The 18,179-nt window shown below is 37.5% G+C and overlaps 2 protein-coding genes across 2 annotated transcripts; both read left to right on the top strand.

Annotated features, from left to right (window-relative positions):
* The first annotated feature begins 337 nt into the window (after positions 1 to 337).
* On the top strand, positions 338 to 9,603 carry LOC127158238 (uncharacterized). Its single transcript, XM_051101388.1, has 6 exons — positions 338 to 478; positions 671 to 1,030; positions 1,332 to 3,575; positions 8,706 to 8,809; positions 8,880 to 8,983; positions 9,063 to 9,603. Exons 1-6 carry the CDS (start codon positions 340 to 342, stop codon positions 9,208 to 9,210), a joined length of 3,099 nt encoding a protein of 1,032 aa, XP_050957345.1. The 5' UTR covers positions 338 to 339; the 3' UTR covers positions 9,211 to 9,603.
* A 1,448-nt stretch (positions 9,604 to 11,051) lies between these two features.
* Positions 11,052 to 17,653, top strand: LOC127158239 (uncharacterized). Its single transcript, XM_051101389.1, has 6 exons — positions 11,052 to 11,180; positions 12,304 to 12,432; positions 12,531 to 12,661; positions 13,580 to 13,687; positions 14,310 to 14,391; positions 17,595 to 17,653. The coding sequence occupies exons 1-6, from the start codon at positions 11,075 to 11,077 to the stop codon at positions 17,651 to 17,653; spliced, it is 615 nt and encodes a 204-aa protein (XP_050957346.1). The 5' UTR covers positions 11,052 to 11,074.
* Positions 17,654 to 18,179: the final 526 nt, after the last annotated feature.

Below are 18,179 nucleotides of genomic sequence, written 5' to 3' on the forward strand. Positions count from 1 at the left end.
AAAATCCGAGCTTAAGGCAATAATTATTTTACTAAAATATTCACCAGTATGTAAAGAAATTTACGTAATTATCTTTGCTTCTTGTCCATGTGCAAAAAGAAAAAAAGAAGAAAAAAAAAACGGCTCTATATAATATATATAGTTTGTTTCGGCTAAATAAACGGAGGGAAAAAATCCTTGAACCCAACATGTTTGACATCAGTCTTTTTCGTTGTGAAGATGTACAGTTCATCAATGTTTGCATTTTTGACAGTCAGCAATATGTAAATTCTAGGGGAGGTTCTCTATATTAAACCCTGCACTCATCCTCCCAAATTCAACAACTGAAGAGAAGTGATCATGGAACTAGTGCATGTTTATAAAAATGACAACTACGAGACCTGCAGCAAGTACAATGAGATGGGACTGGAAAGAGATGAAGATATTTATCCAAATCAGGGCCAAAAACTCAGCCAGACTGAAGCAAGAGCTCAAAACAGTAAGACATGTAGTGTGATGTAAAAGTCGTGTTTATTTTGAACGGCACAGTTTTCTGTATATGTTCTCGATCTTTACTGCACTTTAAGGTCCATCTATGTCATACTGAACAGATTTCTTGAAAGCCTATCTATTTCAACAAGAAATTTGATTAACATTTTTATTTGAATTTTGATGTTTTCCTGTTTTGCAGCAGGTTTGTCAGTAGGAAATAAGTGTGTTGTGTGGATCACTGTGTGCTTTAGCCTTATGTGCATTTTCCTGGTGGCTGCCATTGTAGTACTGCATAACAAGCTCATGGCAGAGAGGGAAGTACAAGCTACACACATGTTACAGTCCGTTTCAGGAGATCAATCAGAGAAAGACAAGTTAGAAAACAGCTTCAACTTTTTGAGTCAGAAGAAACTGGAGTTGGAGACTAGAGTCAATGATCTGAATGCTGAGAAAGACGTGTTACAGAGGACTTTTGACTCTTTGAATAAGAAAAAACTGGAGTTAGAAAGCAAAGTCACTTCTCTGAGTGAAGAACTGAAGAAAGAATCATCTAAACGAGGTCAGTGTATATATAGTGCCTTGAGAAAGTATTCAAGCCCCTTCATGTTTTTTTTTGTTTGTTTGTTTGTTTTTTTTTATTAATTTTTATTTATTAATTTTTTTTATGTTTTATGTTCATGGTAGACTGCTTTAAATTACTTTTTTTTCCACATCAATCTACAATCCGTACACCACAATTACAAAGCACACAACATAATTGTGGCAACTTTGCAAATTCATTAAAAATAAAACACTCAAATAGGTACATTGCATAAGTATTCATACCCTTTACTCAATACTTAGTTGACGCACCTTTACAGAGTTGGAGACCGGAGTCAATGATCTCACTGCTGAGAAAACCAAGTTGGAGACCAGAGTCAATGATCTCACTGCTGAGAAAGGCCAGTTACAGAGCAACTTCAACTCTTTAAGTCAGAAGAAACTGGAGTTGGAGACCAGAGTCAATGATCTCACTACTCAGAAAACCCAGTTACAGAGCAACTTCACCTCTTTAAGTCAGAAGAAACTGGAGTTGGAGACCAGAGTCAATGATCTCACTGCTGGGAAAACCCAGTTACAGAGCAACTTCACCTCTTTAAGTCAAAAGAAACTGGAGTTGGAGACCAGAGTCAATGATCTCACTGCTGAGAAAAGCCAGTTACAGAGCAACTTCAACTCTTTAAGTCAGAAGAAACTGGAGTTGGAGACCAGAGTCAATGATCTCACTGCAGAGAAAAGTCAATTACAGAGCAACTTCACCTCTTTAAGTCAGAAAAAACTGGAGTTGGAGACCAGAGTCAATGATCTCACTGCTGGGAAAACCCAGTTACAGAGCAACTTCACCTCTTTAAGTCAGAAGAAACTGGAGTTGGAGACCAGAGTCAATGATCTCACTGCTGAGAAAAGCCAGTTACAGAGCAACTTCACCTCTTTAAGTCAGAAGAAACTGGAGTTGGAGACCAGAGTCAATGATCTCACTGCTGGGAAAACCCAGTTACAGAGCAACTTCACCTCTTTAAGTCAGAAGAATCTGGAGTTGGAGACCGGAGTCAATGATCTCACTGCAGAGAAAAGCCAGTTGGAGACCAGATTCAATGATCTCACTACTCAGAAAACCCAGTTACAGAGGAACTTCTATGGTCTCATTGCTGAGAAAACACAGTTACAGAGCAACTTCACCTCTTTAAGTCAGAAGAAACTGGAGTTGGAGACCAGAGTCAATGATCTCATAGCTGAGAAAAGCCAGTTGGAGACCAGAGTCAATGATCTCACTACTCAGAAAACCCAGTTACAGAGCAACTTCAACTCTTTAAGTCAGAAGAAACTGGAGTTGGAGACCAGAGTCAATAATCTCACTGCTGAGAAAAGCCAATTACAGAGCAACTTCACCTCTTTAAGTCAGAATAAACTGGAGTTGGAGACCAGAGTCAATGATCTCACTGCAGAGAAAAGCCAGTTACAGAGCAACTTCACCTCTTTAAGTCAGAAGAATCTGGAGTTGGAGACCAGAGTCAATGATCTCACTGCAGAGAAAAGCCAGTTGGAGACCAGATTCAATGATCTCACTACTCAGAAAACCCAGTTACAGAGGAACTTCTATGGTCTCATTGCTGAGAAAACCCAGTTACAGAGCAACTTCACCTCTTTAAGTCAGAAGAAACAGGAGTTGGAGACCAGAGTCAATGATCTCACTGCTGAGAAAAGCCAGTTACAGAGCAACTTCACCTCTTTAAGTCAGAAGAAACTGGAGTTGGAGACCAGAGTCAATGATCTAACAGCTGAGAAAAGCCAGTTGGAGACCAGAGTCAATGATCTCACTACTCAGAAAAGCCAGTTACAGAGCAACTTCACCTCTTTAAGTCAGAAGAAACTGGAGTTGGAGATCAGAGTCAATGATCTCACTGCTGAGAAAAGCCAGTTACAGAGCAACTTCACCTCTTTAAGTCAGAAGAAACTGGAGTTGGAGACCAGAGTCAATGATCTCACTGCTGGGAAAACCCAGTTACAGAGCAACTTCACCTCTTTAAGTCAGAAGAAACTGGAGTTGGAGACCAGAGTCAATGATCTCACTGCAGAGAAAAGCCAGTTGGAGACCAGATTCAATGATCTCACTATTCAGAAAACCCAGTTACAGAGGAACTTCTATGGTCTCATTGCTGAGAAAACACAGTTACAGAGCAACTTCACCTCTTTAAGTCAGAAGAAACTGGAGTTGGAGACCAGAGTCAATGATCTCACTGCTGGGAAAGCCCAGTTACAGAGAAACTACAACTCTGTAAGTCAGAAAAAACTGGAGTTGGAGACCAGAGTCAATGATCTCACTGCTGAGAAAAGCCAGTTGGAGACCAGAGTCAATGATCTCACTACTCAGAAAACCCAGTTACAGAGCAACTTCAACTCTTTAAGTCAGAAGAAACTGGAGTTGGAGACCAGAGTCAATGATCTCACTGCTGGGAAAGACGTGTTACAGAGGAGTTTTGACTCTTTGAATAAGAAGAAACTGGAGTTAGAAAGCAAAGTTACTTCTCTGAGTGAAAAACTAAAGAAAGAATCAACTAAACGAGGTCAGTGCATATATATAGTGCCTTGCGAAAGTATTCATTCCCCTTCATGCCCTGCTGAAAAAACCAGCTAAAACCAGCTTAGGCTGGTTAGCTGGTTTTAGCTGCTTTAAGATGGAAGTAGCTGGTTTTAGCTGGTCTCCCAGCCTGGCCAAGCTGGTCAAGCTGGTCTCCCAGCCAGGCTGGTTTTAGCTGGAAGTAGCTGGTTTTAGCTGGTCTCCCAGCCTGGCCAGGCTGGTTTTAGCTGGTTTAAGATGGAAATAGCTGGAAGTAGCTGGTTTAAGCTGGAAGTAGCTGGTCTTAGCTGGTTTAAGCTGGAAGTAGCTGGTCTTAGCTGGTCTCCCAGCCTGGCCAGGCTGGTTTTAGCTGGTTTAAGCTGGAAGTAGCTGGTTTTAGCTGGTTTAAGCTGGAAGTAGCTGGTTTTAGCTGGTTTAAACTGGAAGTAGCTGGTTTTAGCTGGTCTCCCAGCCTGGCCAGGCTGGAAGTAGCTGGTTTTAGCTGGTTTAAGCTGGAAGTCTTAGCTGGTTTTTAGCTGGCTGGAAGTTAAGCTGGTCTCCCAGCCTGGCCAGGCTGGTTTTAGCTGGTTTAAGATGGAAGTAGCTGGCTTTTCCCAGCCTGGCCAGGCTGGTTTTAGCTGGTTTAAGATGGAAGTAGCTGGCTTTAGCTGGTCTCCCAGCCTGGCCAAGCTGTTGTCCATTTGACCTAATTACAAATTAATCAGTTTGTTTCACTTACTGACAAGGTTCAATTCAAGGTAAGTTTAGTATTATAATCAGGTAGGTTAGATGATACATCTTAAATTATTCTAGTTGTTAATGATAATATTTGAGAAGAGTCTAAAATAAATTGTAGTATCAAGTATAGCATAAAATCAAGCTAGCACTCAAAAAAAATCAGCATAGAACTCAAATCAGATTAAATTATTGTCTGAAGAAATACATTCACCATAGTTGTATGACCAAATATAGTCAGCTGTTTTATTTTTAAGGAGTGTTTCGGTATTAGACTTTTACACAAAATATAAATGAAACAAACAAACAGTCTTTATATAATAAATAACAACCTCCTGCAATTAAAAAAACACTAGGAGAAAAAAAATGTATATATCTTTAACAAGAAATGCTTAAAGCATAATCTGATCACGTGGATCACGTGGTGGTTTGACGCAACTGTACAGCATATTGCTGTAAATTTTAAATCTACAGAGGCGGGAATTTCTTCAACGGTCGACATTCGGGAGCAGCAATAAGAGAGATTCACAGCAGCGGTAAGTTTTTTATTTCACTTTTAATTTTTCATTCTTGGTAACTGCAGTACTATATCAAGGTGTCTACATTTGCAGTAACCGCAGATTAACGAATCCTCCGTCCGCGGGGCGCGACGGAGACTTGTGCCGGGTTTAAGGAGTGCGGTCGCGGGAGGATTTCACACATTCCCCGGCTTTAGCGGCTATAGGCGGAAAATCTCTGGGTTCCTACGGTAATAATTACACGCTTCACTGACAACAGTTGTGATTCACTGCATCGTAGCGTTGTTCAGCACACTTTCTCGTGATTATTTTATGATGTAAATCAAATTTGCACAAGCAGTCATCTGTTAACAGGGGCGCCGAAATGAAACGCGTTAAGTTTCGCAACTCGCGGTCATCCCGTTCACGGAGGATGTAAACTATCACATAAACTCTGAACGGTGCTGTTAAAGCAGTTAACGTAAGCAGCGAGATGTGCGAGAACCTTTGATAACTTGCTACTTCGCTTATTGTTTGATTGTAATGCTTTTTGCTAATTTTGGTTTAAAGAATGAGTTAATCCAGCCCATCTTCCTGTCTGGCTTTTTCGCAGCATATATTCACTCTGGAGTGACTTTACCAGGAGGAGACAGACGGAGATTTGGAGTTCATTCAAAGGTAATGGTTGCATTCTAAGAATTTGAATAACTGAATTTTACATGTAGATTGTTAGAAGATGTTTCTCAACTCCAGAAGAGAGATGATTTTTAAGGGAGAATGATTCAGATATCTCAAAAGCTAAAACTAATGTGAATTACATATTGTCTGTTTCCTGACTGATTTGTAGGTATTTACGAGGAACAAAGATGTTGAAAGGAAAAGTGCCATCTAAAACCACAGGGCAAATGGTACAGAAGAAACCAGTTGAAGTGAACCCAAGTTGCCACTCTTCTTTGCAAAGTGGAATTTCTAAAATGTAAGACATACACACATACCAAGATCTCCTTTTTCCTTTTATTATATTCTTTTATTATCTACATTGCCGTTCAATAGTTTGGGATTAGTACAATTTTTATGGTTTTTATTAAATAAGTCTTCTGTTAATCAAAGCTGCATTTAATTGATCAAAAATACAGAAAATTAATTGAAAAATTAAACAAAAGTAATGTTGTGAAATATTATTGCAATTTAAAATATAGTTTTTTTGTCTATTTTAATATACTTTAAAATGTAATTTATTTCTGAATTTTCAGCATCATTACTCTAGTCTTTTCATTACTCCAGTGTAACATGATCCTTTATAAATCATTGTAATATGCTGATTTATTATCAATTTTAGAATAGAATAGAAATATTTATTTTATTTATTATAACCTTATGGTCAAGCTTATAACCTGTGATACTTTTCTCAGGGTACTTTCATGGATAAAAAACGTTTTTTGGTTGTTGTTGTTGTTTTTTGTTTTTGTTTTTTTTATCCAACAAGTATGTGTTAAACTGAAATTGATAGTAAAGACTTCTATTGTTAGATAAGATTTCTATTTTCTGTTTTCTATTTGTTGAGAGGTAATCTAATTTTTCTATTAATTCATGCATGCACTATATGTAACCATTTGGCCTGCCCATGACTAAAATTTTCTGGTCAACTAGTAGTCATTTATTTTTAAGAGATTAGTCGACTAATTGCTTATTAATAAACTATATAATTTATAATAATGAACCTTTAATTGCCTATAGTCCATCAGCGCTCAAGCGCACACAAACCTTGCCACAGAACACTGGCAGAAGTAATGATTATGAATGTGTCAGGTAAAGAAAACAGCAAAGAAGACTGCCTTAACATTATAATAATTCATTAATATGTGTTTTCTGTATTTTCGGCTGCAGTGATAAAGTTGATAACACTTGTCATCTCTACAGTGGATTTGCATGTTTGATTGAATGGATTAAACAATCTGAAAATATTTGTTTTCCATTTTAACTGGCTTATTTAAAAGTAGACATTTCTATAGATACATTTTTCATGTCTGTGAAGCAAGCATAGAGTTTTTTTTTTTTTTTTTTGTTTGTTTGTTTTTTGTTTTTTGACACCCTCAAGTTCATAGAGACCTAGGGCCAGAATTACATCATGGACTTCACCACTTCCTGTGGGGTTTTTTTTTCTTTCTAGCATCAAATGGAAGTGTATATATTTATATATATATATAAATAATGAAATTTTGATAGACTAATGGTTAATTGATGATCAGAACTCAGGAGGCAGCCCTTGTAACCATAGTCAATTTAGCTAAAAATAGTTCATGCTAATATATTCATATTCATATTCATCCATGTATACTCATTTATCAATAAAATAGCTACATTAATTAAGCACCTACAGAAATATCCAAATGGAAGTGTGTGTGTGTGTGTGTGTGTGTGTGTATATATATATATATATATATATATATATATATATATATATACACACACACACACTTCCATTTGGATATATAAATTTTATCTTTATTTTAGCAATAAAAGGAAAAACTATCAGGGGCATGTTTCTAAATTATTGCAGGCTATGTCTGAAAAAAAAAGGAAAATGTGCAATAAAGACATGTCACTACAGTTTGTTTTTTTTTAAGTAGTTTTACTTGTTAAAAATTAATAATCTAAATAATTTATTTTTTAAGTCTGTTTCAGTGTCTGGCGGAAACAAAAGGAGCCTGAAAGAAGAGAGAGAGAAGAGGGAGAAACAAGTGGGGCATTACATATACAAAAAACAATTAATAAATAATACAATAATATAATATAATAAAAAAAAAGAAAAATGAGAATGCATAATATGTTAAGAATTCTGTTATTTTTCATCTTCACCATTAATTGTTAATATAGTTTTAGGATTGTAATTGTAATTCATTATTATTTTGTAAATATTTTGTAAATATTTGTTATTAAAGGGGCTGTAAGATCAAATAAAAATTGTTTTAATGGTTCCTTGTGGTCCTGCAGATTATTAAAAGTAAACATATTACTTATTTGTCACATTATTTGTCAGGAAAATTGGGGCAGACACTATGTAATCAATCAATCATTAAACAAACATTTTGACCAGCTAAGACCAGCCTGACCAGCTTAAACCAGCTTGACCAGCTAAAACCAGCCTGACCAGCTAAGACCAGCCTGGCTGACCATCTAAAACCAGCTAAGACCAGCCTGACCAGCTTAAACCAGCTAAGACCAGCTTGACCATCTTAAACCAGCTAAGACCAGCTTGACCAGCTAAGACCAGCCTGGCTGACCAGCTTAAACCAGCCAAGACCAGCTTGACCATCTTAAACCAGCTAAGACCAGCTTGACCAGCTAAAACCAGCTAAGACCAGCCAGGCTGACCAGCTAAAACCAGCTAAGACCAGCTTAAACCAGCTTGACCAGCTAAAAAAAGTGGTCAAAACCCCTCTAAAACCAGCTTGGGCGACCAGCTTAAACCAGCTTGGGTGACCAGTTTAAACCAGCTTGACCAGCTTAAGCTGGTTTAAGCTGTTTTTTTCAGCAGGGTGTTTTTATTTATTTATTTTATTTATTTATTTATTTTTTGTTTGTTTGTTTGTTTTATGTTCCAGCCTTATGGTTAATTTTTTTTTCCACATCAATCTACAATCCATACACCACAGTGACAAAGCACACAACAGAATTGTTGCAAATTGATTTAATTGATTAAAAATAAAACACTCAAATAGGTACATTGCATAAGTATTCATACCCTTAACTCAATACTTAGTTGATGCACCTTTACAGCCTCAAGTCTTGCTGTGTGCTTAGGGCCATTGTCCTGTAGGAATGTGAACCTTTTGCTCTCTTTCTCTCTCTCTCTATCTCTGTATGTACACAGTTTTATAAAATGCATGCCTTGTGTGGTTCAGGTTGGTTTTTCTTGTCCACTGAGAAGAAGAGCTGGTCTGACAGCAGGCAGTACTGTAAGGATCATGGTGCTGATCTGGTCATTATCAAAAGTGAAGAGAAGCAGGTGAGTTTGTGTGAGTGTTTGTTACTGAATGAGAGGAATCACACTTATTCCTGTTTTTATTCACACACAGAGGTTCATTTCTGTACTCACAACAGAGAGAGTGTGGATTGGTTTGTCTGACAGAGAACAGGAGGGCAAAATGACATGGGTGGATGATTCACTACTAAATCAAGGGTAAGTGCTAAAAATCACTGTGTGTTGATTCATTTATCTGTGGTACTGAAAAACTGAACATCTGATACATGTTGTTCAGGTTTTGGCTAAAAAATGAGCCGAACGATGACGGAAATGAAAACTGTATTGAACTGAATTATAAAAGAGAGCAGTGGGGATGGTCACCCCTGAACAGCTGGAATGATGCACCATGCTCAGAGAAGAAAAAATGGATTTGTGAGAAATAGGGTTCATGCCATCTTATTGTTGTTTTGCTTCTATTGTCTAACATAATCATTCTTAATGTGAACACACTGATTGAATCCCTGCCTTTTAAATAATGATAAGCTGATATGCAATTTGTTAGAATAAGTAAAAAATATAATAATTTTCTTATTGCTATAATAATCTACTGTTTCTCATGGTGTGAAATACACTGACCTGAGACAATGAACCTCTGATGTTTTCATGTTTTTTCTCCATCACAAACAGCTCTATATTCATATGAATTTATTCTACTGTTATCATGAGCCAAGTGTTAAGGTGACAATCACAGTAAACTACAAAAAGACTAAAGTGTCTAGATTGCCCTGATTCATCTTCTTATTTTGATATTGAGAGTCTGTGAAGTTGCTTTTCAGTTGAATTGCTTTTTGTTTGAATAAAATCTTCAATTACCATCATTACCAAAGTAAACTTTTTCTCATGTTGTACTTTCTCATTGTATATCTGCTGTATTATTCTATGGACACATTTCCTCCAGTCCAGCAGGATGCAGCAGAGAGCAGGTTTATCAGACTGAAGTGATCAGAGAGGAAGATAAATATCAGATCCACAGCTTTTGTTGCTGTTTTTCCTTCTTTGTCAATATAAAGGTTCAGTTTGGCCTGTTTAAGGCTTTTTGAGTCCATTTGAGTGTTCAGAGACTCTTCTGGTTGGCTTTTAAAGCTGATAACATGTGGTTGAATGTACAAAACACAAATATAGTAGAACGGCTCTGCAGAGAGTTTTTAAGTGTGATTGAAGGTTTTTATTCAAATTCAAATTCAAATTTATTTGTATAGCGCTTTTCACGATACATATCGTTGCAAAGCAGCTTTACACCAGAATGACATTTTTAAAATATATGTAGTAGTAGCTTGATGTACATATGGCAGAGATGTGTGGTAAAGATCAATTAATGACGTAATCAAACAGACAAAGAACACTATAAATTAGTAGCAGAATTCGGTAGTGCTGTATGTTGTTTCAGGGTTGGCATCATCTGAAGTCCTCTGTGGGATTGGCATCATCTCTTCGTAAGTGTTCTAGATCCACACTGGAGCTTGTGAATTCCTAGTTACCACGGGATGTCAATCCCATGGCAGAAACAAACAGAGAACAAATAGGAACATAATTAGCATAGCTGCTGTTCAAACTAAGAAAAGAAAGATGTGTTAAACCAGAGCTAAAAGATTAATAATGAACATTTGATCAGATATTACTGCAGGGAAAGTTTATGTGATGCATTATTTGAATGCTTGGCTAAAAAGATGTGTCTTTAATCTAGATTTAAACAGAGAGAGTGTGTCTGAACCCCGAACGTTATCAGGAAGGCTGTTCCAGAGTTTGGGTGCCAAATGTGAAAAAGCTCTACCTCCTTTAGTGGACTTTGCTAGTGGACTTTAATTTTTTATTCTTGTCAAAGGCCAGTGTGAAATGAAACCACTTCCTGTGTATATTTAGCAAACTTGAAAAACACTAGTGACTATTCTAAAGATCATAGTTCATCTGTGAAGACGTAGTGTAAGACAGTGAATAATGGAATTAGAGTCCATTTATGAAAATGTCGAATGCAGAGATACTGAGAACACAACTGGACCTCAAACTCAGACTCACGGCCAGGATGAAGGAAAAGAACTAAAGCACAGTAAGAAAAAAAAACTTTAAATCAGAAATGGTTTCACAGATGCTAATAGTTTCGATAATGTTTGAGGAAATAAGAAACAAGAGTTATGTACAAGTAAACTGTTTATTCTAAGAAAAAATATGTCCATGTTTCTGCATTTATTGACATCCGATTGGCCACCCCGGGTGCCACCCCAAAATTTTATTTGCTGCTGGCAGTTCCTGATGCTGATTGACATCTCATTTAAAGAAGCGTTAGAATTTTGCCGGCAACGCTGCTCAAGCTATTTTCAAATCGAAGACGAGCCGAAGACAAGAGCATGGTTTCAAGGTAAGACGAATAATAAAACATCATATTTAAAATACGTTTTATAGTTTATTATAAGGTTTGTTTGCGGAGTAACGTTTATTATCCGCGGTGTAAGTTAACGACGCGCCGGCGACATTAGTTAACTTAATGAGATTAGAGAGATCAATTCGCACTTCAGACAGTTAACACTATACTTCATCTGTGCTAGTATTACATGCACATACCATGTATGTAAGTTATTATATTTAATTTACGATGCTCAAATATTTTGCTAATATGGGGAAGTAATGTTAGGCTAGCTGTTTGTGAGTTAAATTTAGTTAAAATGGAATAGCCAGCTCATATACTTTCTTCAGAATAATGTAATTTAGATCGGTTGCTGATTTTAATGTGCAGGTATGATAATGGATATTTTTAATTAGGATAAATATGTTTCTAACTGGATCAGATGTAACCAGACTGTAATATTTTTGCACAGGGTCAATTAAACATGAAAAGAAAGGGCGAGATATCAGACTTCTTTATAAAGAAGCACAAACAGGCAGATCAGGTTCAAACAGACCCGACCCTTTGCACTGGATCCCACAGCAGCTCCATACCTGAGACTAGTCAGAGTCAGTGTGGTCAGACTTCAGGACCACCAGCAGGTCAGAGCATCTACTAGGCAATCACGTTTCAACCAATGTTAGAATTTAAGCTGAGCTTCAGGAAAGTTCAACTAAAAAAAATCAATTCCTGTCATTACTTATTAACTCATAACAAAGTGAGTAGATGATGAGTAAATTATTATATTTTCATATTTTGAATTATATGTTGGTAATGAAATAGATTTGGATTTTCTAAACACTTTCATTGTGTTTGTGTGCATCTTTGTGACATATCAGGATACAAATTTGTATAATGGTATGAGTATGACAGGTATTTCAGGAGAAGGTGACTTATGAGGACATTGCCCATGCCCCCATTTTTCAAAAGGCTTATAAATATTTTTAAATGTTCCCTGTGAGGGTTGGATTAGGGCAATAGAAAATAGTTTGTAGAGTATATAAACAATGGAAAACTATAGAATGTCCTCACAATTCACAAAAACGTGTATGTGTGTGTTCACTATTCTATGGGAACTAATGGATTGTGTTGTAAATAGATGTATCAAGGGATGACACAGAGACCTCTGGCTCTGAGCGAGACAGTGAGCCAGAGCTGACAGAAGATGTCATCGAGCCCCTTCCAGTTGCATCAAGCACCAGATTTGCTGTTCCAAAAGGACCCAGTGGTAGGTAATTGTGCAATTTTCTTAATTGTACATTTCCATAGAGATATGAGGCATTTAAAATTATACTATTATTTTATATTATTTATTTTGCATTTCAGACATCTCAAGATCTAGAGAAGAGGGTCCTGTACAGCCATGTTTGACAACATTTCCCAGAACTCAGCACGGCACTAGAAAGAGGGCTTTCAACAGCTCCTGGTATAAGGACAATTCATGGCTTGAATATTCTGTAAGTCAAGATTCAACTTATTGTTTTGCCTGTAGGCATTTTTCTTTGCCCAGTACACCAGAATCTGCCTTCACATCCCAGTCAGGATTTTCTAACTGGAAAAAGGCACTGTTTAAAGATTCTGGATTTAAGCTCCATTCAAAGGCAGAGCATCATATCAATGCTATGTATGCTTGGAATCAGCATAAAAGGGCTATCAACAGCAACTTATCAATGTTGGATCTCATTAATGAGGAACGGAAAAAGAAAGTGGAAGAAAACTGTTTGTACATTAAAACAATTGCTGATGTGCTGCTCTTGACTGCCACTCAAAATATAGCACAGAGAGGTCATAGAGAGTCTGATGACTCTTGCAACAAGGGTAATTTCTTGACAATCTTAGAAGAAATAGCAAAGCACGACCCTCTCATTGACAAAAGAATGAATGCATGCGGAAATGCTAAGTACACAAGCCACCAAATCCAGAATGAAGTTCTTGAGGGCTTATCTGAGATGGTGCAAAGTGAAATAATAAGAGAAGTAAAAAAAAGTGAAGTCTTTAGTGTAATTGTAGACGAAACCAAAGATTTAAAGAAAAAAGAGCAGATCTCTTTAGTTGTGAGGTACTATTACAATGGGGCCATCTATGAAAGTTTTTTACACTTTCAGTCAGCTGAAAGCTTAGATGCTGCAGGCCTCACAAAAATGATAGTAGATTGCCTTGAGAAACATGGCCTAGACTACAGAAATAATCTTGTGGGGCAAGGCTATGACGGTGCATCCGTCATGAGCGGTAAGCATTCTGGTGTCTCTACACGGATTAAAAACAGTGCAAGATTTGCATTTTATGTGCACTGTAATGCACATTGCTTGAATTTGGTTCTTGTCGATGCTGTAAAATCAGTGCCTGAGGCAGTTAACTTTTTTGCTCTTGTGCAGAAGCTTTATAACTTTGTATCAGGCTCGTACGTTCATCTCAAGTGGCTTGCAGTTCAGAAAGACCTATATCCACAGCAGCAGCCCAGGGAATTACAGAGACTTACAGATGTAAGGTGGGCATGCAGATACATGGCATGCCGTAATCTGAGGGACAGACTCCCAGCAGTTTTGAAAGTGCTGCAGGACATAGCACTTGAAAATAGTGGTGATAGATCAGTGGAAGCGAGGGGCATTCTTTCTCAGATAGATTTACATTTCATTGGGCTATTGGTTATCTTTTGTAAAGTGCTTGGTGATGCCAAGTATCTTTCTGACATGCTCCAATCAAGCTCACTTGACCTAGCAAGGGCTGTGGATCTAGTAGGTGCCCTTACTGACACATTACAGAACTACAGAAGTGAGGGTTTCTTTGCAGAACTATGGAAAGAGGTTGAAGAGATTGTGGAACAATGCAAAATAAGTGTACAAACAGCGTGTAAAAGACAGCCTAAAACAAGCTTAAGACTTCATGACTCCTTAATCATGAGCACTGTAGGACAGAAGAGTACTGACCAAAGTGATGGTGAGAGCTGCCAAAGAGTTTTATTTTATCAGGTGCTTGACAGTCTCACAGCTGAACTGCAGAAGCGTTTTTCAAAAAAAAAACTGTGAGATAATGCATGGGGTCCAGTCTCTCAACCCAAAGAGTTCAACATTCTTGAATGAGGAGCCTCTGTTTGCCTTTGCACAGTTATATGAGTCAGATTTAGAGGACCTCAAACATGAAGTGCATCAGACCAAGCGACTTCTTGAGAGGAGAGAGAAAAGTGGAGGTGACATACCATCTAATCTCCTTGAATTTGTTGTGTTTCTGGAACCTTATGAAGAGGTGTTTCATGAGTTATTTCGACTTTGTAAAATTTCTCTTGTTACACCAGTGAGCAATGCAACTTGCGAGAGAAGCTTCTCTGCATTAAAACTTATTAAAACCCACCTTAGGACAACAATGTCTGATGACAGGTTAAGTCACCTAGGGATTCTCAGTGTTGAGTCAAGGAGGGCACGCTCCCTCAACATGGATGAATTTGTGAAACGTTTTGCCAGTTCTCATCAGAACCGCAGAATTATGTTGTTTTAAACATACCTAGGATAAGTTTGTAACTGATGACACTAAAACTGTGTTTTTGTTTTTCTTTTCAAATCCAGGTCTGTTTGATGTCTGCTATGTCTAATTGCAGTATTTTTTGTTTGGTTGTTTTTTCTTTATGCTAATGTTTTTGTAAAAGAACTCAGCATTGTTTTTGCAAATAAAACTTTTGAATTACTTAATTTATTATTTCAATTTTATGAGTACAGTGCCTGTGTGTGTGGATCCCCTGAAATAGCAGTGGCCACCCCCTGGCCACCCCATGTAAAAAATTGTAGCTCCGCCAGCTTAAAAGAATTTTCCTTTCACTTTTCAAATTAGCGGCAATTCGGCGTAAAGCAATTGTTTGAGTTTAGTTCATTAGAATTTTACCTCTTTTCCTTGCTTTCCTTCGCTTTTAAATAGCTTAAAAGTGCCGTGCACATTTTACTTTCACTTTCGAATTACACTCTAAAAGCTACTGGGTTAAAAACAACCTATAGCGCTGGGTAAAATATGGACATACCCAGCAAATGGGTTGTTTTGACCTAATTGTTTTAAATGTTTAACCCAAATTTCTGGGTAGTAACCAAAACAACCCTATTTTGTAGTTTGTCCATATTTTACCCAGCGCTGGGTTGTATTTTACCCAGCAGTTTTTAGAGTGGGCAATTCAGCGTCAATTGCTTGCAATTCAATTCAAGCAATTCAAGCAACAACAAAATACAATGTTAAACTCACTCGCCTATAAATAAATCATATAACTTTATAACAATTCGTTAACAAAACTAATAAAAAATACACCATGCTATAGGCTAAGCCTAATATAAAATAATAAATAAATTGCACAAAGTTTAAACAGGTATACAAAACTGAAAATAAGTAAACACTGTGGAAACAAATAAATAAGAAACCTAGAACATTTATTAGCATAATGAATAAGAAAGCTTGGAGACACGACATAGACCTTGATGTCAAATGAAAATTAAATTACGTTACGTTAATTAAATTAAGTTCGAGTTCAATTACAATTACAAGTAAAATCGACAAACACTGTGAAACCAATTAAATAAGAAACATTTTTTTTTTTTAAACATCCAATATCACCTTAGATAACAAACATAAAAAAATATGAACATAAATTGAACATAAAAAAAATGAAAAATGCACAGATTATAATAATGAAGGATTTGGTGGAAATGGACGGAAGAGATTTAAGAAATGCTGTTGAACTAACTCATAAACTTGGACTTTGAAAAAAATGTTGAGGATCTTTATTTGAAGAAGAATGGATGCTTCTTTATGATTGTTCAACATTACAACTGTCATGAATCTGGTCGGTGACCTGCGGTCCGCTCACCACCAGATGTCGCTCTCACCCGGTTATCACACACAGACTGTTGCCCTACACCCCGGACTACATCTCCCAGTATCCACCACGCTGATTGCGCCATACACCTGTGACCAATCAGCGGCCCTATTTAAGCCCCGGACTTTCACTCGGTAAGCTCTGAGTATTGTGGAGTTATTGTGGAGAGTTAATGTGGAGTACTGTGTCAGTCGCGTTTAGCACTCCCCTAGCGCTAGCACCTTTGCACTGTTTCCTAGTTTCCTAAGTTTCCTAGTTCCGAGTTCCTAGTTTCCTTGTATCCTGAGTTCCTGGTTTCCTGAGTTTAGTATTTTCGCCTGGCCATCTCGTTTCGTCTGTCTTGCCGCCTGCCTTTCTGGACTCTAGCTCGTTGTAAGGATTACTCTTCTGTCACACGTTATGGATTATGTTCGCCGTTAATCGACCCATGCCAGCCTCACGGACTTCTCTTGTGCCTCCCTCCACTATACCTGTTTGTTATTGTTCTGACCCTGTCTGTCTGACCATGTATTTGTCTCGTCCCATAAATAAAAGCTCGCATATGGATCTGCTCGCCTCTTTAACTCTCCACAATAACTCCACAATACTCTGAGCTTAGCGAGTGAAAGTCCGGGGCTTAAATAGGGCCGCTGATTGGCCACAGGTGTATGGCGCAATCAGCGTGGTGGATACTGGGAGATGTAGTCCGGGGTGTAGGGCAACAGTCTGTGTGTGATAACCGGGTGAGAGCGACATCTGGTGGTGAGCGGACCGCAGGTCACCGACCAGATTCATGACAACAACAAAGACCAAATGCTGAGGAAAGTTTTCCAAGAATGTTGATTTCTCTGGATTTACCAGATACGGATATTAACTGTACCTTAACAGTGTTGAAAAATTTGAAGGACAAAAATATTATGTTTACTGGTGGAAATGTTTTTATAAAATGTGTGCAAAGATGTTGAACAGTTGGTACATCGGTCTCATACTCCATGGCGAAGTAATTTATTTTAAACCCATGTTGGGTATATTATACAAGCCACCATTGACAAAGTTTTCTAGAGATTTGCAGTGGAGGATTTTGCAAGGCATTGTTGCAGTTAATGTCTTTATTTCTATTTTAAATCCGGAGGTAAAAGAGAGTTGTATTTTTTTTGTGGGCAAAGAGAAACTATTTTCCATTGTTTTATGTATTGTAAAAGATTGCAATCTCTGTTTGAAGTGCTGAAAATTATTATTGATTATTTTAATGAAATGTTTAGTATATCTGTGTATATTTATGGTTTTAAGGAGTCTAAAGCAAAGAAAAAAATGGTGCGTCTGAGGAATTTTATTATAGGTCAATCAAAGATGTCTATTTACTTAAGTAGAAAACAGAAAATTGATTTTGGAACTGAGTGTAATATAATGACTTTTTTTTAAAGCATTTGTAAAAACAAGATCTCTCTCTCACTTCCGGTGTGACTGAGCGTGAGCGGACGGAGTGGTGGGAGTGCGTGTGGAGTCTTGTGAGTGTATTCGCTTTTTTCCTATCCTTTCTCTCTTTTTGCTGTTGTTTCCAGGGTTTGAGTTAGTTGTTCAGGTGGGCCGTGTGCTACCGTCCTTGTTGCGGGCAGCATGATGGCCCCACGTTTACAAGTTTTAAGTAAACTCACGCAGCACCATGGCGTGAAAGTGGCGTCCACAGTAAGTGTGGAGGATTGTTGCCTAGCTGCAGGGGAGGTAGTGGGACATGAAAATATCATGTCGGCTTCTAGGATGAACAGTGCAATTGTTTTGTTCCTCAGTTCTGTTGATAAAGCTAACGAGTTAGTTGAGAAGGGTATTGTGGTTGATGAACTTTTTACTCCTGTTCTTCCACTTTCCATGCCATCCAAAAAAGTTTTGCTGTCTAACGTTCCACCTTTTATCACAGATGAAACTTTATTGAAAATAATGTCCCGATATGGTAAGGTTGTGTCGCCTATCAAAATGATACCAATCGGGTGTGATTCACCTCTTTTAAAACACGTCGTTTCTTTCAGACGATTCGTTTACATGATTCTAAAAGATGACGAGGAGCTAGATTTGTCACTGCATCTCAAAGTTGATGATTTTGATTATGTCATATATGCTACAACGGAAAGAATGAAATGTTTTAATTCAGG

The sequence above is a fragment of the Labeo rohita genome, unplaced genomic scaffold (genome assembly GCF_022985175.1).
Source record: "Labeo rohita strain BAU-BD-2019 unplaced genomic scaffold, IGBB_LRoh.1.0 scaffold_1408, whole genome shotgun sequence".
In the NCBI taxonomy this organism is placed as follows: Eukaryota; Metazoa; Chordata; class Actinopteri; order Cypriniformes; family Cyprinidae; genus Labeo; species Labeo rohita.